Genomic DNA, 20269 nt, shown 5'->3' on the forward strand with positions numbered 1-20269 from the left:
ATAGTCAAGCACCGCCGCACGCTACATGATGATGTATGACTGTTGCCAACAACTCGTCATAAATGTTGAACATGTTCAACTTGTACAAAGATCGCCAACACACCTAGAAAAGACTTTATTGACGACTGTCATCATACCGCAAATTATACGATTATCAGACTTTCACTGATAAAACTGTTGCAGATGGTCTTTCTGCGTTGCATCGGCGAGTATGGGGTGGGCTTTTTACTTAAATATTGGAGACTTGTCTGTGGTCTCTCTTCTACCTCATCCTGTCTGGTCTTGCATGCTCTGACCCCTCCCCCACCCACAGGTCTCTGCAGGCTGCACGCCGTCTGCCAATAACCTCCTTCTGGAGGAACTCCCAAAATCCAGACTCACTGCTCACCACTTGTTCGCTCCCCTTTTCTACCCACACGTCCAACCAACTTCCTCGGTCTCTTTGATCTCATTGTTCTCTCTAGGGCTTCAAGACGGCTGTTCACCACCATCTTGGGATATTTTCCATCTTCAACCATGATCTGTTCTACCCAATTAACCCTCCCAAGCCCACCTGTTTTGAAGTTTACAGTTTTTCCTTCCACTTCTGTGATTGAGAGTTGGGAACTGTAGCCATCTTTTTCACCCCCTATGTTCTCCGCTTGCTCTCATTCTTCCCCGTGTCACTTATTTCTCCAAGTATCCCTCTATTTGTCTGTCCCCCCTCCCCCTTTTCTATTTTTGTTCTGTTTCGTCATGATCTGTTCTGTTTCGTCATGATCTGTTCTGTATTCTAACTCCTCTGCAGTCCTCGACACACTATACAAAACCAAAAAAGTTATTTTCACATTTTCTCAACTGTCTTGTCTCAGCTATAATAATTATTTTATTTACTTGAAGCTTTATTGGTGTATAAACTGAACTTGCTTCTGAACACCACTTCATAAAAGGTGAGCAATGTTTATTTTTATTATGTTTATTTATTTTGTTCTAAACCCGTTAAAACTGTATCATACATGACAATCATGCTATATATTGTATATGCTACAATTTAGCTACTAAACAAGTGTAATACAAACGTGTGAAAGCATGACTTGTTCAGCCGACGTGTGTAAATATCGAAGAATGACTTTCCGACTGCACGTGCGTGTTTGCTATCCCAGTCCGTTCATTACCTGCCGTGAATGGTCATGTGAAATGCGTGTTCCTACGAAGTCAGGCCCCGCGTGAGGTCACTGCCGTCCATGGCTTGCCGACATCCGTGGGTCCGCGGCTTGCTTGATGACACGGATCGAAAGAAGGATGTTTCAAACGCATTCTATTTCCAGAGGAAATGACCGCGTCTTGAGATCCATGAATAGTCTCACCACTAAATATACGTTGAAGCCAATTCATGTCTGTTTTCCTGATTGCTTCGGTGACACAGATCAAGTTCCAGATTGCTTTTTGCGAACTTGCTTCCTTTCTTTCTTTATTTTTAAATGTACGAAGGTGTAGCAACGAAACGAATGGAGATGATCTTCAAGTTTTGTTTTCTTTAATAACCTTGGGAAAGTGGAGCATTCTATTCTATTTCCATTTAATTGGTTTGTATCGCAGCCGTTCCCAGCAATAGCATTTGCAGACAGATTGAGAGCGTAGCACGTATGCCGTGCGTAAACTCGTGCATGTTTTTCAGAAGAACTGCAATTATATTAACAGAGAAAAAGGGCTTTTTGAATCCATCCTCCCTAAAAGTGCTTCTGTGTTTCTTTGCTTTAGTTTGTGAGTTTTCACATGACCGCTTATCGTGCCTTCCAAGTGCTGGAATGAGGCGATCATGCAAAAACTGATGAACAGGCAAACGAATGGTGCCGTAAAGAAATGCCATGTGATCTCATGATGTAACAGCACTTGGTCTATATCGGAAGTCATGCAAAAAATTGGGTTTACTTCCTTAAAAAAAAAAAAAATCTGATTGAACACACTTTGGAAACAAAACAATCACAGCATTGGAAGGGTCTGTTGGACTACGACAGGGATTGGGAGTAGTCGTTCGATTGAACGAGCTGCTGACATTCGTCGTTGCTCTCCAGCCCGTGTACACCCACATTAAGCAGCGGTTGTTGAAATTGTCGCTCAAACTGTCTGTCAAAGCTCTTCATCCACAACCAACGTTGACCTTGTTTCTCATTTCCTGCCGTGTTGTCGGTTACAGACAAATCTCGCCGAAGGCGGTGTGAGGTGGTGTTCAGTTATGCACCACAAAACGAGGATGAACTTCAACTGTTTGTGGGAGACATTATCGACATCACCAAGGAAGTCAGTTGCCTTCTTGCACAAGTTGAAGACAGGACCCCTCCCCCCCCCTTCCCTTATTTATTTTGCATCAGGTTTCTTTCCTTTTAACTTTTCCATAAGCATCATGCTGTTGTGCACAGGTGGAAGAAGGTTGGTGGGAGGGCAGTTTGAACGGCCAGACTGGTGTGTTTCCATCTAACTTCGTCAAGGAGGTTATCAGCACCACCAATGATGAGGGAGAACAGGAGAATGGAGAGCAAACCGCTCCACTCATTGAGCCCCCCTCTGACACGTCCGGTAGGCCAAATGAATGTCTCCAAAGCAAATGATAGTCCTCTGGCCATTTGAATCGCAATACGCCAATATATTGAGAATTGCTAAAGCATCCTGCTCTCACACAGAGAACGGTACTGGCTTCCTAGAGCCTTTATAAACAGATTTAATTTGACCATTTGTTGGTGCTCATTGTGAATTCAAATGGGATTGATTTAATCTGTGCCCATTTAGAATGATAATGCTGAAAATATTTATCTGGCTCGGTTTATAGTGCATTTCTCGCACTCTGGTTATCCACTCATCGATGGGTTTGGCTTAGTTCAATGTGTGTGCGATTGTCAGATGGAAGCATAAAGGACTCGAGTGCCGTGGAACCCGGTGGTGGTGGTGGCAGTGGTGGTGTGGAAACGCACCCAAAAAGGATCCGTGGGTTTGGCTTTGGGGATATTTTCAAAGAGGGATCGGTGAAGCTTCGACCTCGTCTCTCAGAAGGGGACTCTGTGGAGAAGGATGGGAGGAATGACAAGGTGAGGGTGCAAGAAGTGAGAGGGATAGGACGGAAGACGATGCAAACTGTGGGGAAGGTAGAAAATGAAGTCCCGTTGATGCAATCGTTAGAGATTGACGTCACAGATTTGCTCTGTTGTCATGATTTATACCAATCCTAATCCACACATTTCTTTTGTACAAATGTATTTGTAATATTGGTGATATTATAATTATTTGTAATATAAAGAGATCCAAATGGTCCAAAGCTCTAAAGGGACTGAAGGGTTGTTAAGGTCTAAAGGTTCTCTTGGTCAAAAGGGTATCAAGGGTGAAGGGATCTCAAGTGTTGAAGGGGTATTTAAGGTTTAAGGGGGTTTGGGGTCCTCTGGTTCCTTGGAGTCTTTTGGGGTCTTAAGGGGTCCTCAACGGTCAAAGGGTTTCAGCAGCAAAGGGTCAAAAGGGACAGTCCAATGTACGTATTTAATAGACGTACGTGTGTGAAGTCAGGGTGCAACTGATGTTCAAACAGTACACAATTAATAGACATATGGTCGGATGAACAGACTGACTGTTTTTCATTTTAATTTACAGACTAGCAGGGGTGCCCAGCATTACCGACAAATGCCGGGTCCCCCCTCCCACCCCTTCCTCTCCCTCCCATCAATTACCCTCCCCCCCCCTTCCCCTGCCTCCTCTGATTACTGGAGGTTGGCTTTGGGGTTTCCCACTCTGGACATGTAGCCTGGTGTTGGCTTAGTGGTTAGGATGGTGGCTTGGGATCCCAGGGTCCTGAGTTCAAGCCCCGTTGGCTGCTGAATTAACACCAGGGTTTGACTCAGCCTGTCATCCTTCCGAGGTCGGCGAAATGAGTGCCAGTGTACTGGGCCCAGTGTATGCCCCGGTTAGAATAGGTGTATCATATCCCTGTGTGTCGTAAGAGGCGACCAGGGTTGGCGTCAGGAAGGGCATCCGGCCATAAAACATGCCTCAAGAAAAAGCCCAACCCCTGCACAGCAGGGAAAAATGGCTGTAAAAACGGTCATTCACTCTGGACATGTGTAGTGCAAAAATGCAAGTTATCTCCACAGCTGACCAGTAATACCCTTTGCCACCACCACTAGGTGGTGCTACATGATACATTTACATGAACAATTTTCTTGACCTTCCCTCCCGAACCCCCGCGACTACATATGAAACCAAGTAGCCCATGTTCACCGCGAGGTCAAACTTGGTCCATATGCTAAGGTTGGTAGCAATTGGCCCAGTAGTTTTGGCGTTACACACACACACACACACACACACACACACACACACACACACACACACACACACACACACACACACACACACACACACACACACACACACACACACACACACACACACACATACACACATACACACATACACACATACACACACACACACACACACACACACACACATACACACACACACACACACACACACACACACACACACACAATGACATTTATTTCTTAGATAATATAGATATGTATGAAATTACTTTTGATTTATTCATTTTTCCCCCTCAATGGCTGTGTTGCATTGCTTGAGCTTAACTGTTGGTTCCACAGCCGATCATCACGCAGACAGCATCTATTCGGCGGAAAAAAATATCATCCTTTGGGGATACCGATGTTCCCAGGCCTGACTTGGATAAGGGAAAAGGTATGGATGATTATTAACTTGTTGCTGCATTGTTGTCTGTTACTTTTGTACTGTCGGACCCCGCTGTTCACGGGGGGTACGTTTCTCTAAATTTTCGTGAATATCGGAGCATTGTCTTATTTTAAATTTTTTAATTTTTTTTAAAATATGGTCGAGGCTCGTGGAAGAGCGATGACACAACATAACAAAGGGAACAGCAGGAGAAAGAGCACTGCTGTTGGTGTTTCCCGAGTGAGAAAGGAGACACACAAACTTGGAATGCAGGTAACGATGAGGAGTAAGGGAGAATGCAAAGGGTGGATAATATGGACTGGTCTACCCAGTATTTTTCACTGTGTTTTGAGTCGACCTCAGGGTGCAGCGAGTGCACGAGTAACCCGCAGGGTGTCAACATAAATAAGTAAAGACACTGATGTGCCCTTTGTGTTTAAAGGGTGAAACCAATGCATGACAGGAGAAAAGGGAAACAGGTACTGTTGGATCCCGCTATTCACGGGGGATATGTTCCTGAAAAATGTCATGAATGTATGTTGGGGTATTGTATATGTATATATATATATATATATATATATATATATATATATATATATATATATATATATATATATATATATATATATATATATATGTATGACATTTTACATGGTCTTGGCTTGTGGAAGAGTGATGACAACATAAGGGGAAACAACAGCAGCAGGGCAGAGTGAGAAAGCAGTTGGAGATGGACAAACAAGGGATGCAGGTAATGATGAGGGGTAAGGGAGAACGCAAAGGGTGGACAATATGGATACATAAACCAAATTGTGTTTGACCAGTTTGTCTGTCAGAAGGATGAGAGATGTCACAGCAGAGAGTGAGTGGAGTCGCCAGCAAAGAGATATAGAGGATTTTCCAGAGAGTCGGTGAGATCATTGATTAAGATTAGAAATAGGATGGGGCCGAGAACACTTCCCTGGGGTACTCCAGCCTTGACAGAGATTGTGAGAGGAGATGAAAGGGTTCCGTTGAGAGCCACACATTGTCTACGAGAGTGGAGGAAGTCAGTAATCCAAGAGTGGAGTTGGCCTTGGATTCCAGAGGCAAACAGTTTGGTGAGCAAAGCAGGATGTCAGATTGTATCAAAAGCTCGAGATATGTCCAGAGACATGGCCCTGGTCTGGCGTCTGATATTGAGGGCCTTCACCATTGTTCGGAGAGCAGGAGCAGCATGTCCAAGGTGGGGTGACCAGGTCTGAATCCGAATTGATGATCTGAAATGAGGCTGTTGGAGAAAAGGAATGATTTTATGTCAACTGTGGTGATTGATTCCGTGACCTTGCTGATGATTGGAAGTACAGTGAGCTAATTGTGCTGTAGTTAAGGTGATCTGTTTTTGCACCTTTTTATGTAATGCTGTGATGTTGGTGGATTTCCAATTTCCCAGGTGGACATTGGAGACCAGTCCTGAAGTGTTTTAAAAATACAGGTATCCCTCGGTTTATGTCTTGCATTTGTTTTTTTGAAAACTGCGACTTTAATCAAATCTTTTTTTTTTTCTTTATTTCCCCCCCCCCCCATAAAACATACTGTAATGTAATCAGGCTGTGTGTAAGGCAGGGAGGATGACGTCATAATTCTCACCTATGATATTACCTTTTTGGCTTGAACAGAGATCATTTAAACACTCGATCTAACATGTATTTTGACAGTAAAAAAATTAAAATGAAAAAAATTTTGTTTTTAAGCTGCTCTCCATCGTTTGCCTCATCGGCGATTTTCCTCGAAAACCCACTGCTCATCGAGCTCCATTAAATCTTAATTTGTTAGTTTCTCATTGTGAAATCCTAACAACTCCACAACATTGTCCTCATCCACCTCCCCAAAGCCCACATCGTGTGCAAGTCTGACAATATCCTGCTGTAGACCAGGAACGGCGTCAAATCCACAAAAGTCGTGAACGACGTCCGGCCAGGCTTTGTGCCACATGGCATTCATACAGTGAGTGCTCCGTTACGTCATCCCACGACTTGCTGATGTTGTCGATGCCATGCATAATGTTGAAGCTCTTCCAAAATTATTTGAGGGTTGGCTTTCCCTCACCTGCCGCATCCTCAATCATCTTGGCAAATGTCCTCCAGCTAATATGCTTTGAATGCAGCAATCACCCCTTGGTCCATTGGCTGGAGCAATGACGTGTTTGGTGGCTTGTTTGGGCAGAAGAACCTTCAATGACGACACGGCAACCCGTGCTGCTTGCTGTGTGTGGGCCAGAATTCTTCGTACAGTGTTGCCAGATCTGAAAAGTGGAAATCGGAAGAACCAAAAGAACCTTGATGCTTTGGCAGAGGGTCTCGATCTCATCCATGGGCTGTATCATTGTCCAAAATGAGGAGAATTTTAAAGTCCATGTTTTCCCTTTAACAGTATTCCCTCAATGTTGGCACTAAATACTCAACAAACCACTCTTAGAAGATTTGTCTTGTCATCCAGGCCTTTCTGTTACTTTTCCAAGTGAGGGGGAGTCTGGACTTTACATAACCTTTCATTGCCCTTGAATTCTCGCTATGATAAATGAGCAACAGCTTCAGCTAGCAAAAGGGTCACACAGTCTTTTGAGGGCTTGAATCCTGGTGCTGTTTTCTCCTCACGGGAGATAAATGTCCTGGATGGCATCCTTCTCCAGGAAAGGCCAGTCTCGTCCACATTAAAAGCCTGCTGTGGACTGTATCCACCTTCCTCAATTGTTATATTCAAAACGTTGGTGCAATCTTCTGCCCATTTTTCATTTGCATTGGCAGTTTCTCTTCTCAGCTTGAGACTGTGGAGATTGTGACGTTTTTTTTAAACCTATCGAACCAGCCGCGGCTTGCTGGGAAGGTCTCTTTAGCCGTGGCAGCGGAAACTGAACTCTCGCGCTCCTTTTTCAAGTCATCATACAGACTTTTAGCTTTCTGCTTTATGATGACTTGACTCACAGGTGTCCTCGTTCTATTGAGGTTCTCGATCCACAGGACCAGCTAATGTTTCATCTTTAACATGCAAGAGCTCCTTTGCTTCATAATTAACTTGGATGTTTATGGCATAGCACAAGGGTTCTCAACCAGGGGGGAATTCCCCCCCCCTCCCCCGGGGGGAATTTTAGGGTTTCAGGGGGGAATTTGGACCACAGATTGGCAGACTCAAACTGTTGGAATTTTAATCTTTCTACAAACGACAATTCTACAGATTGTACATAATCTGCAGGACATCACACTTTATTGAATAAGGTGTGATGTCCTGTAGTTTATGTACAATCTGTAGAATTGTGGTTTGTTTTTAATTTAATCTGTGACATTCAATAAACTTTATTGACTGTAACAGATAAAATTAAAAATAAAGATAAATATTTCACTTTTTTAATCTGTCGAAATATTCCATTTATAGTTATCTTTGACTTATTCTTGTTTTTTTTTTTTGTTCACAGAATTTGGAGCCCATCATGAGTGTCAAAAATGAGGGTACGATGATTCATCTATCTATAATTCCAGCAATCTCTCTGTCTGTCTGTATGCGACTGCCGTTTATCGACGACCGCCGGTCCAATCTGATTGAAACTTGCCAGGAATATTGCCGGGGACCCGCGGATGTGCCTTTTCGAGGTTTAATATCAATCGGACGAGCGGTTCCCAAGTTACGGCCATTTATCCGTCGACCAATGACAGGACACGGTGATATGACGTCACGAATGACGGCACAATGAATGTTTATTTTTTTTGCATGATTGACGTCAATTCTTCTTCTTCGTTTGGTATGACGTCACAATCGATGCTGGGGACCTGAGTATGTGCCTTTTCAAGGTTTGATATTAATCAGACAAGCGGTTCCCAAGTTACGGCCATTTATCTGTCAACCAATGACAAGATACGGTGCCATGACGTCACAATGTTTATTGATTTATTTGTTTTTTGTTTTTTAAGAGAGGGGAGCGAGAGAGAGGGGAGCGAGGGAAAGAGGGGGTGAGAGAGAGGGGCGTCAATTCAAGAGAGGGAGTGAGAGGAGTGGGCGAGAGAGGAGGGGAGGGGGGTGAGGGGAGGTGAGAGAGGAGGGGAGGGGGGAGAGGGGAGGTGAGAGAGGAGGGGAGGGGGGAGAGGGGAGGTGAGAGGGGAGGCGAGAGAGAGAGAGGCGGCACAATTCTTCTTCTTCTTCGTTTGATATGACATCACAATTGATGCTGGGGACCTGAGTACGTTTCCCAAGTTATGGCCATTTATGATACGGTTAGTCCGATCTAATTGAAACAATGCCCCAATCCAGTCGTCGTTTACGAGAGCGAAGGAACGAAGCTGCACATACTGGCACGCACCTACGGGCACGCACCTACGGGCCCGCACTAGTATATTCAATATGGATTCACATCCATCATCATCAATGGAGAAGAAAGGCCTCAATGTGTTATTTGTAGCAAAGCTTTGTCAAATGATTCGATGAACCATCAAAGTTGAAGCAACATTTGCAGAATGTTCATCCTCAACACAAGGACAAGGATAAAAGCTTTTTTGAACGTCATGGGGATGCTTTCAAAAATATGAAGCTGGATTCAACAGGGGCACTCCAACAAATGAACCAAAAGGTTATTGAAGCTTCTTATGTCGTAGCACTGGAGATAGCAAAGCAGAAAAAAAGCACATACAATTGGGGAAACTTTGATCAAACCTTGCACTCTCAAAATGGTGGAAATTGTGTTGGGAAATGGGAAATTGTGTTGGGAAAAAACTTGCAGTAGTTTCACTATCAAACAATACTGTTCAAAGGAGGATCAGTGACATGGCCATTGACATCAAGGATCAAGTTGTGCCGGAGATCAAGTCTGCAGCATTTGGCTTATTTTCAATTCATCTCGATGAATCGACTGATGTGGCATCATGTTGCCAGTTGCTGGTGTTTGCAAGATATGTTCACTCAGGTTCATTTAAAGAGGAGTTTCTCTTTTGTTCTCCTCTTGAAACAACTACCAAGGCCTCAGATATTTTGGAAAAGGTTTCATCTTTCCTTGAATCAGAAAATCTTTTGTGGGATAATGTCTGTGGGTGCTGTACAGATGGAGCACCAGCTATGTTGGGGACAAAATCTGGATTTCAACTTTGTGTGAAAAAGCGAGCTCCAAAAGTGAAAGGCATTCATTTTATGATCCATCATCAGGCACTGGCCTCAAAAACACTTCCAGCTCCACTAGGGAAGGTTTTGGATCAACTCATGACTTTTCAAGAAGTTATGTATTGACACGGATGCAGGCCATCATTTGCTTCTTTTCCACACAAATGTTCAGTGGCTTTCAAGAGGAAATGTAACTGAGTGAGTATTTGAGCTTAGAGATGAGCTCAAATTATTTTTTCAAGTTCAGGGTAAGATGGAATTTTTTGCCTGGCTGGATGATGAGGAATGGATCATGTGCCTTGCCTATTTGGTTGACATTTTTGAGCAGCTGAATAAACTGAATCTTCAGATGCAAGGAAGGAATACAAATATCATAAAATTCATGGATTCCTTGGAAGCTTTCATGAGCAAGCTGGAAAATTGGAAGAGAAAGATCAAGATCAAAAATGTTGCAATGTTTAAGAAACTGTCATCAATTCTTGTTGCTGGTGGTGAAGACTAAATGCTTCCAGAATTTGCAAAAAATGAAATTTTGCAGCATTTGACAGCATTGGAAAATGAATTCAGCCGATATTTTCCTGAACTCAGTGATGTGGAGTTGGATTTATTGCGAAATCCATTTAAATTGTCAGTTGAAAAAGTTCCTGATGATTGTCAAGATGAATTTCTGGAGCTGAAGACTGATTCAGGAGCAAGAGATATGTTCGATGAGAAATCAATCACAGAGTTTTGGCCCTTGATGTGCAATTCCTACCCAAAAGTGGCAGAAAGAGCTATCTATGCGTTGCTTCCATTTGTTTTGACATATCTTTGTGAGTCAGGCTTTTCAACTCTGTTGCAAATGAAAACGAAGCAACGAAGTAGATTGGAGGTTGAAAATGACCCGCGTTGTGCCCTTTCAGGCACTCCTCCACGTATCCAAGAATTGGCAAAGAAAAAACAATCACAGGTTTCTCATTGACTGTAATCTTCATCAGAATAAAATGAATTACAATACCCTGGCATGATATTGTACTTTTTGTTTATTGAAGTATGCTTCAGTAACTTTAGTCTGTTAAGTAATTAGTTATGAATGTTAAAAAAACTACTTTTATTCAAGTTTTTAAATCCATCAACATTTTCTATTGCTATTAAATTTGTAAAACTCCACTATAAAAATAATCCAATTAAACGTATATGTACTCGTATCGAAAAAATAAAAGATTTTCAATGTTATATGCATATTATTTGGAATGCACCTTTTGAATCAGACAAACTTGGAAAGGGGGGAATGACATTCTGACATATAGTGAAAAGGGTGCATGGGGCAAAAAAGGTTGAGAACCACTGGCGTAGCACGTTTAGCACTTTCACGAGTTTGTTCTGCATTTTTATAAATTGTACGTGCGGTTGTTGGAGGCAAGCATGAGTGCCGCCCAGCATCGACAGCTTTCTGTCTGTCAGCATCGACAACATCACCACTCACCTTTCTGCATGAAACAACCAATTTCACCTCCAGCTTTACAGGTTTACATACTTTCTTAGCCACAGGCTCACTCTTATCACTACTAGCACGCTCATAACTCATGATGAAGATTTTTGAAGGACAATACGTCTGAACCCACGCATATTCAGAATAAAGTACAGTGCACTTTGCACCGAGGTTATGTAATTCAAGTCACGTGCTTTGGTTTTCCGTTGCCAATTTTCCTGAGCTTCCCAGACAATTGAAGTTGAATTGAATTGAATTGCCAGTGGAAAAAAAAATTTCCATGTTTTACGTGGGCAATAATAAAGAATGTTAATACAATGTGAACTAGAAAGGCACTCGGTACAACGCATACTTCTGCCATGCAATGCCTGATCCACGAGAACATATTGGACCCATTATATTTTTTTTGGATAATCAGACATTATCCCACAAAATATTTTCTGATTCAAAGAAAGATGAAACCTTTTCCAAAATATCTGAGGCCTTGGTAGTTGCTATATATTGTTTTTGGACCTATCTCTCAATGGTGAAGAATCACTTTAAAAATTAAATAATTATTGTATCCAGATCTGGATTTCGATCTTCACTAAAATTGAATCAATTTGTCCTTGCCACACACCCAGCCTGTCCACCAAACTTAATCCAAGTCCGTCCACAACTTTTTGAGATATCATGCTAAATATAATTTTTGACCCGATCTCTCAATGATAAAGAATTGCTTTAAAATTCTAGTAGCCCGATCCAGATCCTCATCTTCACCAAAATCTAATCAGTTCGTCCTTGTCACACACCCAGCCTGCCCACAAAATTTCATCCGGATCCGTTCACAACTTTTTGAGATATGATGCACACAAACGAACAGACAGAAGGGGTTGACAACATAACTTCCTTCACCTTCGGTGGTGGAGGTAACAATGTCCATGGCAGCATAGTGTTCGACTGCGGTGACATATATTCGGTCTAAATTTATGTTTCGTACTGGAATATTATGTAGAGGACTACAGATACAGGTACAGCCTGACAAGGACATGGGCCACATATTGCAGAAATGTTCTTCCATCCATAAAGCCTGCCTTTGGCGGCACGCACACAGGCACGGCACAGCCACGCATGGTTTGTCGTTAACACCTCCTCATTGAAGTGTGACTGAGGTTAAATATAATTGGTGAGTAAAATGTTATCATTAGGCAAAGATTTGACGATGTACAATAATTTTGAGCTTCCAACACGATATTTCCACTTTTCAGATCTGGCAACACTGTACAAAGGCTTCTGGCCCACATACAGCAAGCAAGCAGCACGGTTTGCTGTTTCGTCATTGAAGTGTGATCTACCACTGTATAAAACCTCAGTCGCACTTCAATGCAGACACGTCTTGAAATGGTAAACCATGTGTGGCTGTGTGCGTGCCTGCAAGCTTCATAACGTTAACAATCTCAATGTCTCGGCGTAAGACTGGGCAGTTCTGGAAAATTAGTGACGGAAAAAGCCAAAGAACATGTCTTGAACGTTGTAACTTCGATGTAAAGAGACATAATTCGAAGCCTGGGTACCTATTGATGGATGACGCAACTTCAAATCAACATAAATCGAGGTATACCTGTATATCTGTATGAATTCAATTAAAATATATATATATATATATATATATATATATATATATATATATATTGTGAATACGTGAAGCGTGAATGTCGAAACAATGTCCAACTGTACCTTTATTTTTATTTATTTATTTTTTATGTTATTTTATTTTATTTTTCTTTTTTGCTTCAGCACTGGTCTCTGATATCCACCTGGAAAATGGAAATGAGCCAACATCACAGCATTACATTAAAAAGGTGCAAAAACAGATCACCATAACTCCACCCCAATTGGCATACTGTACTTCCAATCATCAGCATGGTCATGGAATCCATCATCACAGTTGATTATATAATCATTCCTTTATCTCCAACAGCCTCATCTCAGATCATTAATTCAGATTCAGACCTGGACACTCTACCTTGGACATGCTGCTTCTGCTCTCCCAACAATGGTGGAGGCCCTCAATATCAGACATTAGATCAGGGCAATCTCTCTCGGGTTGACTCAACCTGTCATCCTTCTGAGGTCAGCAAAATGAGTACCAGCTTGCTGGGGTGACTGAGCCATTTCAATATCCTGCGTCGGAGTGGCGACCCGTCCAGGATTGTGCCCAATAGCCAAGGGGACTGCTTCGGCAGCACCAACGCTCTGCACAGAGTATGGTCCTGATGGATGGATACAGTCTGACATCCTGCTTTGCTCACCAAACTGTTTGCCTCTGAAATCCAAGGCCAACTCCACTCTTGGATTACTAACTTCCTCCCCTCTCATAGTCAATGTGTGGCCCTCAACGGAACCCTTTCATCTCCTCTTCCTGTCAAGGCTGGAGTACCACAAGGCAGTGTTCGAAGCCCATATTATTCCTAATCTTCATCAATGATGTCACTTACTGGAAAGTCCTCTTTATCTCTTTGCTGATGACTCCACTCTCTGCCATAACATCTTTCATCCTTCGGACAGACAGGCTGCAGCCTCTTCCCTCTCCTCAGACCTTGACTAAATCACAAACTGGTCAAACACAATTTTGTTGATGTGTCCATATTGTCCACCCTTTGCGTTCTCCCTTCCCCTCATCGTTACCTGCATCCCTTGTTTATCCATCTCCGACTACTTTCCCTCTCCACCCTGTTGTTGGTGTTACCCCCTTCCTCCTGCTGTTCTCTTTGTTATGTTGTGTCCTGATTTGTTCTGTGTAATTGCTCTTCCCCCATGAGCCTCGACCATGTTAAAAATTTTTTTTTTTTTTTAACAATTCCCCGACATTCACGACATTTATCAGGAACATATCTCCCATGAATTGTAGGGTCCGACAGTACTTATTTAATTTGGGGATTCTTTGGAAATAAGTCATTAAGTGTTGCATTTAATTAGTATTATTGTGCTTCATGTAGACAGTCGGGATAAATAAATATTCCTTATGAAGTTTCCCTTCTTTCTCCTGTCATGCATTGGTTTCACCCTTTAAACACCAAGGGCACATCAGTGTCTCTATTTATTTTCTGTTGTGACACCCTCCGGGTTACTGGTGCACTCGCTGCGGTGCCCTGAGGTCGACTCGTAACACAGTGAAAAATGGATTGAGGGTACACAAGGCCCTGTTCAACCCTTACTGAAATTGGGGTTTGCAATACATCTATCCTAAACATGCAAATTAGAATTCAACTAATCGGCTAATTCACCCTTTATCCCCTGAGTCTATTCGCTTTTGCGATGCAATATGAATGGTACAGCCTTTGTAAAGTAAAGTGCACAAGTGTAAAGTTTTATTTGTGGACCTTCAGTTCGACCATGTGAAATGCTGGTGTTATGAAAGGTCACCTCATGAAGTTAGTTTTTTGGTTTTTGTGAATCTTTTCCACGCCAATCAAGTGTTATTCAAGATGTTATTGTAATTGGCACAGCGTTGACGTCGCTGATGATGTTATCGGTCCCATGTAGAAACAGCTTTTCTTGCATGGTTACGTAACTTGCCGATCGATGCGGCACTCAACTTGCACAGCTTCCCGTTTCTGAAGCTTCCCGTTTTTATTTCCAGCGCCGCAATTGGCAGAAAGATTCCTCTCGTTTCCCAACATTGTTGTTAATCACTGAAAGTGCATACTCGTTAATGTAAAAAAAAAAATTTAACAGGTATGGCAAAGATGCGTCGCTTGCGTCAACAAATGACGGACAGTGAATTCGGTTATGGAAGCTACGTAAAAGTGTGTGCTCTTGCTCACGTAATGGATGGACTGTTTATCTTGTAAGCTGTGCATTTTTACGCACACGAGTTGAATGTGACGCCAATGTTTTTGGTAGTCGTGTGAGTCGTGGTGCTGTGCCTTTAGAGGGTCCATTTCCTAAAGCCTTTGGTTCGTTGGTACGTGATCCGGAGCACTTTCTGATGGAGGAGAGGAAAAGGCAATTTGGCTTTAAGTACCCTTGTATGGAGGTTTCGGATGGGAAACGAGGCAGATGGGTTGGTTAAATTGTTGTCATGATCATCGTCTCACACTTCAGCTATTGGGATATTTTCAGGGGCTGCATCTGGCCACAATTTGTGACAAAATAATAATAATTACAAGGTACCTCAGTGTAAAATTCTACGGCAGCAAAACGCAACTTCATTATAACAACTACTCGTCGATCAACGAAAATACGAGGATATGTTTCACATTTCATGCCGAATAACAGAGATGAGAGTGGGGGTGGGAAAGAATAGGTGCAAAATAGGGTGGGTAGAAATATTTAGATGGCCCTGAACATCTTCTCAAAAGATGAGTGAATGTACTCAGATGTTAAAAAATACAAAACAGACATGGAGAAATGAAGGCGAAGGGAGGACATTGGGTAAACAAAAGGCAAGATCCCAGATTATATCCAGAGCACGAGCTATGTCTGGAGATCTCATGTCTGACATTGAGGGCCTCCATCCATCGTTGGGAGTAGAAGTAGCATGTCCAAGGTGGAGTGACTGTTTCTGAATCTGAATGATGGTCTAAGATGAAGCCGTTGGAGAAAATTTAAGGATTTCGTATCGACCGCGATGTTGGATTCCATGACCTTGCCGATGGTTTGGAAGTGAGCTAATAGGTCTTTAAGGGGATCAGTTTTAGTACCATGTTAATGTAATGCAGTGATGTTGCTGACTTCCAAGCAGATGGAGAAGTTCCTCAGGCAAAATATTGAGCTGTTAGGTGGGAGAGAGACTAGAGAGAGGACAGACACACACCGAGAACGAACGTATGTGTAAGAGCAGGTTTTTAGGACACGTGAGCTGATGCAGTGCAGTTGCAGAATCATAATCAGAGTCTAGGGTTGCCAGAAACATTTCCACCTTCTCAGGTGCAAAAGACAGTCCAGGAGCAGTGTGGGAACAGAGTGAAGGGTTTGGGACACAAGATGTGGAAGAAAACGCACAATTGAGGCATTCGGCCTTCTCACGAGTGGAGTCTGTGGTGTCATTTGAAGAGAGCGAAGGGATGGAAGGGGAGCATACACCAGATACAGACTTAGCAAGGCACCACCAGGTTTTGGAGGAGGGAGACAAGTTTCAAAGTTCAATCTTGAGGTTGAACTGATGTTGTTTTTTGGCTCTCCCGAGAGTGGACACACTTGTTGTGGGCTTGATGGAATGTTCTGAGGTTGCCTTCGGTCGGCTTGGCCTTCCAGGAAATGAGGGCCATTCATTTCAAGGCAGCTGCCTCACCACAGGGTTACGTGTACCGAAATAATAAGTAATTTGATGTACCATTTGATTTAATACGGATCCTCAACCTTGTTAAATGTCAAGTGTCATGAAATAGATCACTTTTGAGCGCTTATTTGCATCATTGCTAATCATTTTTCCTTCGGCATAATTTTGATAGCGTTCTATTCAAATGTAAACTTTTGCCATTTCGGCATGGTTACGTTGTTTCCAAAAGCGTGATGATAGTCTGTGTGAATGACATGAGGCAAGTAATGTAGGTCAGATATGCATTGTTGTAAAAGTGGGATATCAGCATTCGGTGAAGATAAACTGCTGGTGTAGGGAGAGTAAAGGCAGTAAAAACAACACCGTTGGCATGTTGGCCTGTTTCCACTAAACTCAACCCATTGCAATTCCAACTCGTAGCATGGGAGAGAAGCCATCCAGCCAGAGTGGTCCAGAGCTAAAGCCAGGGGTCGTGTAAAAATATTAGCAAAACAGATTGCTGATTTCATCACCCTTCACACGGTTATTTTATCATCACACGTTCAGCATCGTGAAAGCACACTTGCATGAAAGCAGCTGCTCAGCGCTGGAGTTCCTTGCCAAATCCATATCACTTCCGCTTCCAGACAAAAACGTGATGATTGTGGCAAAAATTGCTTGGCGCCACCAAAATAAATAATGCTGATTTTAACTTTGTTACTTGCGTGGTTGCAGTGAATCCATAACTAATGGTTTTGTAATGCACGTGCCCATCGGTTTTCCTCAAAAGAAAAAATATATATATCTGAAAACACCTGCTATGCATGCCTTTTTTAAAGCTTTTAGATACCAATGGTCTACCACTCTACCCACAGGAAGGTTTTAAACTTTTGTTTTATGCCATCCTACCATATTAAATAAAGCAATTTTATGTGTTCTCCATCAAATTTTGCATCCGTGTTGGTAATACCCAGGATAATCCCTCCCCGCAAGGGGGCAGGGGGATGACTTGCGAATGCTCCCGAAGGGAGCGGGTGGTTCGAGTTCATGTAATGGCTCGTGCATTGTTCTGTTTTAGTAGTGTAACTACAAATATCAAGCATGAGATGGTAGCTGCAATCAAATTTGTGATCTACCATAAAACGAGCCTCACCTCACCACTTAGATTGTGGACTTGCACTGGACCATATGTGTGGCTCATCGATGGTGACAGACCCTTCAATGAAGTCTGTTATGGCACCAGTTCATGTGGGGTAACTGGACAAGACCAAAGTTGCTGCTTGAGTCTGCCATTTACTGGAGTGCATCTCAGCAATGTCAGAATGGGATTGGAGTGGTCGGGGGGGGGGGGGGATGTGGCTATAAGTGTCTTGTATGACCTCACAAGAATTGTTTTCAAAGTTGACCAAAAATGTGCTTGTACATTGTAATCATGTAATGTGTTGCTCCCTCTCCCTCTTCACCAAAAGCTAAGGAACTTTGCAAGGCCTTGTTTCCATATACGGCGCAGAATGAGGATGAACTTTCATTAAAGGAAGGAGATTTGGTTGCAATTATTGCAAAGGTAAGAGTTGCCCTGTCATTGTGTGCTTGCTTTCTCCAACCTTTTCACACAATACTCATTTGTCATGGCTATCTCTCTGCTTCCGTTTGCTGTAATCAGCCTTTTTGGTGGATAATTTAATTTATTTGCATGCCGAATCTTGTTGCATTGCCTTTATCACAATGAAGCATCCAGTTTTATCTCTTCGGTATGACTCCTCTTCCAGGATCGCTGTTCTTCTCACAATTCCTCACATTTGTTCAGGCTTTAAATGATAGGTCGGATTTGGATCCGGACTCGAACCAAAATCTAATCGGCTTGTTCTCGTCTCCGAACCGACTCATCCACCTAGTTTTGTACTAACTCATCCATAACTTTTTGAGATATTGTGCTGTATATAGTTTTGGCCCCGTCTCTCAATGGTGAAGAATCACTTGGGAAAAATGAAAAAAATTCTCGGATCCGGATGTTCACCAAAATCGAATCGATTCGTCCTCATCACACAACCAACCTGCGCAAGCTTCGTCCGAATCTGTCCAACTTTTTGAAATATCATGCTCACAGATAGACAGACAGACAGACAGACGGGTGAAAACATAACCTCCGTCCACCTTAGGTGGTTGAGGTAAATATGGAACCTTTTCTAACCTTTTGCCAGTTATTCACAGTCCTGTGTCAAATGATTCATAAGAAAGGTATTTTGTAAGCCATGTTTTAATTACTTAATTTATTTTTCTTTATTACTTTTTTTTTAATAATTCCATACCTGTCATCTTTGAAAGTGGCAAGACATATTGAGTAGTTTTATGTTCAATGGATGACCAAAGCAAGGGAGAACTGTGCTTTCCGATTTGTCGTCCTGGTTATCGTGTTTATCATTTCCGAGGTGGAGGCACTTTGCGTGTTTATCCAAGTCCCCCCTTTCAAATCGCATCGACTCCTTTACACTGTAGTTTACACTTTTTTTTTTTTCAATCTTTTAAATGTTTGCATATCTGTTACTTATGAAAATGCAAATAGCAATAATTTATCATCTCGAAACAATCTGCTTCATCTTGGTGACCTCTCAATAATTTCTGGTTATCCTTCTGGATAAATATGTTGTTTTGAGGGTGTTTAAACTTCCTGTGTTGATGATCTTCTGCATCAGTGGTGACCTGTTCTGTTTTGGCAGAACTGTTTATTCTGTCTTTTCAACTTGGGGCAACATTATCTCTCTTGCAAATATTAATGGTCATACTCCTGATTTATCGACTGCAATTGAATTATATATTTTTTGTTTTCAATGCTCCCTTACTCTAAATGCTCATTAGTCACTGAACCTTCACATCCATTGAATTATATGACAAACTATAACATTGACTCCATTGATATTCAACATTTTGTCAAGGAATAATCTAATTAATTATGTTTTCACACCTCCTTGATGATCCTATAAAATGGGTCTCCACTTATAACAAGATGCTTTCAAACACCCTCCAACAGTCTGCTCTACTTATTACTCTATTCCTGAAAACTGCCATGCATACTCCCTGGTTCACTAAGAAATAACGTCGCAAATTATAAAATGCAACAAAGCTCCGTCACTTACGAACGACATTACTTTCAAAACGGCCATGATCCATGACGCCAAATCACCCCCGAAAGGAAAAACCTTGTATTGGCATACCTCGATTGAAAAACACTGCTCCAACAATATTTTTAAATGGGTTCTTGCTCTTTCATTTTTATTTGTTTTAAAAAAAAATTCCCCCCACAGAAGTAGTCAGTCGCTTTCATCAGCTAAGAAATTTCTCTTTCGTGACAAGATATCCTGTCTTACTATTTCACAAAGCAAACATGCCCTTGTTCCCATTCAACTTTCCTCACCATCTAATATTTTCTGCATGGATCACTTATTACCTGTCAGTCAAGATGCTGACTGGTAAATTGTCGACAACGAGAAAAAACCACTTCTCTCCAGGATCCAGTTCAATTGTCTCTGGTTCTTTCTTTACTGACAGATATCTATCTGTCTCTGTCTCTGTCTCTGTCTGTCTGTCTGTCTCTGTCTGTTTGTTTCTCTGCTTGTCTCTGTGTCTCTGTCTGTGTCTCTGTGTCTCTGTCTCTGTCTCTCTGTCTCTGTCTCTGTGTCTCTGTCTCTGTGTCTCTGTCTCTGTGTCTCTGTCTCTGTGTCTCTGTGTCT

General features: G+C 42.2%; 1 protein-coding gene across 7 annotated transcripts in view; it reads left to right on the plus strand.

The window, feature by feature from the left end:
• LOC147034245 (SH3 domain-containing kinase-binding protein 1-like) overlaps positions 1-20269 on the plus strand; it is a 148975-nt gene that overhangs the window by 103608 nt on the left and 25098 nt on the right. For all 7 annotated transcript variants that reach the window (XM_085879267.1, XM_085879244.1, XM_085879254.1 and 4 more), the window contains 5 exons: positions 2177-2280; positions 2400-2556; positions 2878-3062; positions 4623-4716; positions 18011-18105. In XM_085879267.1, the coding sequence (XP_085735393.1) occupies positions 2177-2280; positions 2400-2556; positions 2878-3062; positions 4623-4716; positions 18011-18105 (635 nt within the window). The remainder of the gene's footprint in view (positions 1-2176; positions 2281-2399; positions 2557-2877; positions 3063-4622; positions 4717-18010; positions 18106-20269) is intronic.

The sequence above is a fragment of the Eptatretus burgeri genome, chromosome 1, assembly GCF_056783735.1.
Source record: "Eptatretus burgeri isolate ZD-2024b chromosome 1, Ebu_testis_v1, whole genome shotgun sequence".
Lineage (NCBI taxonomy): Eukaryota > Metazoa > Chordata > Myxini > Myxiniformes > Myxinidae > Eptatretus > Eptatretus burgeri.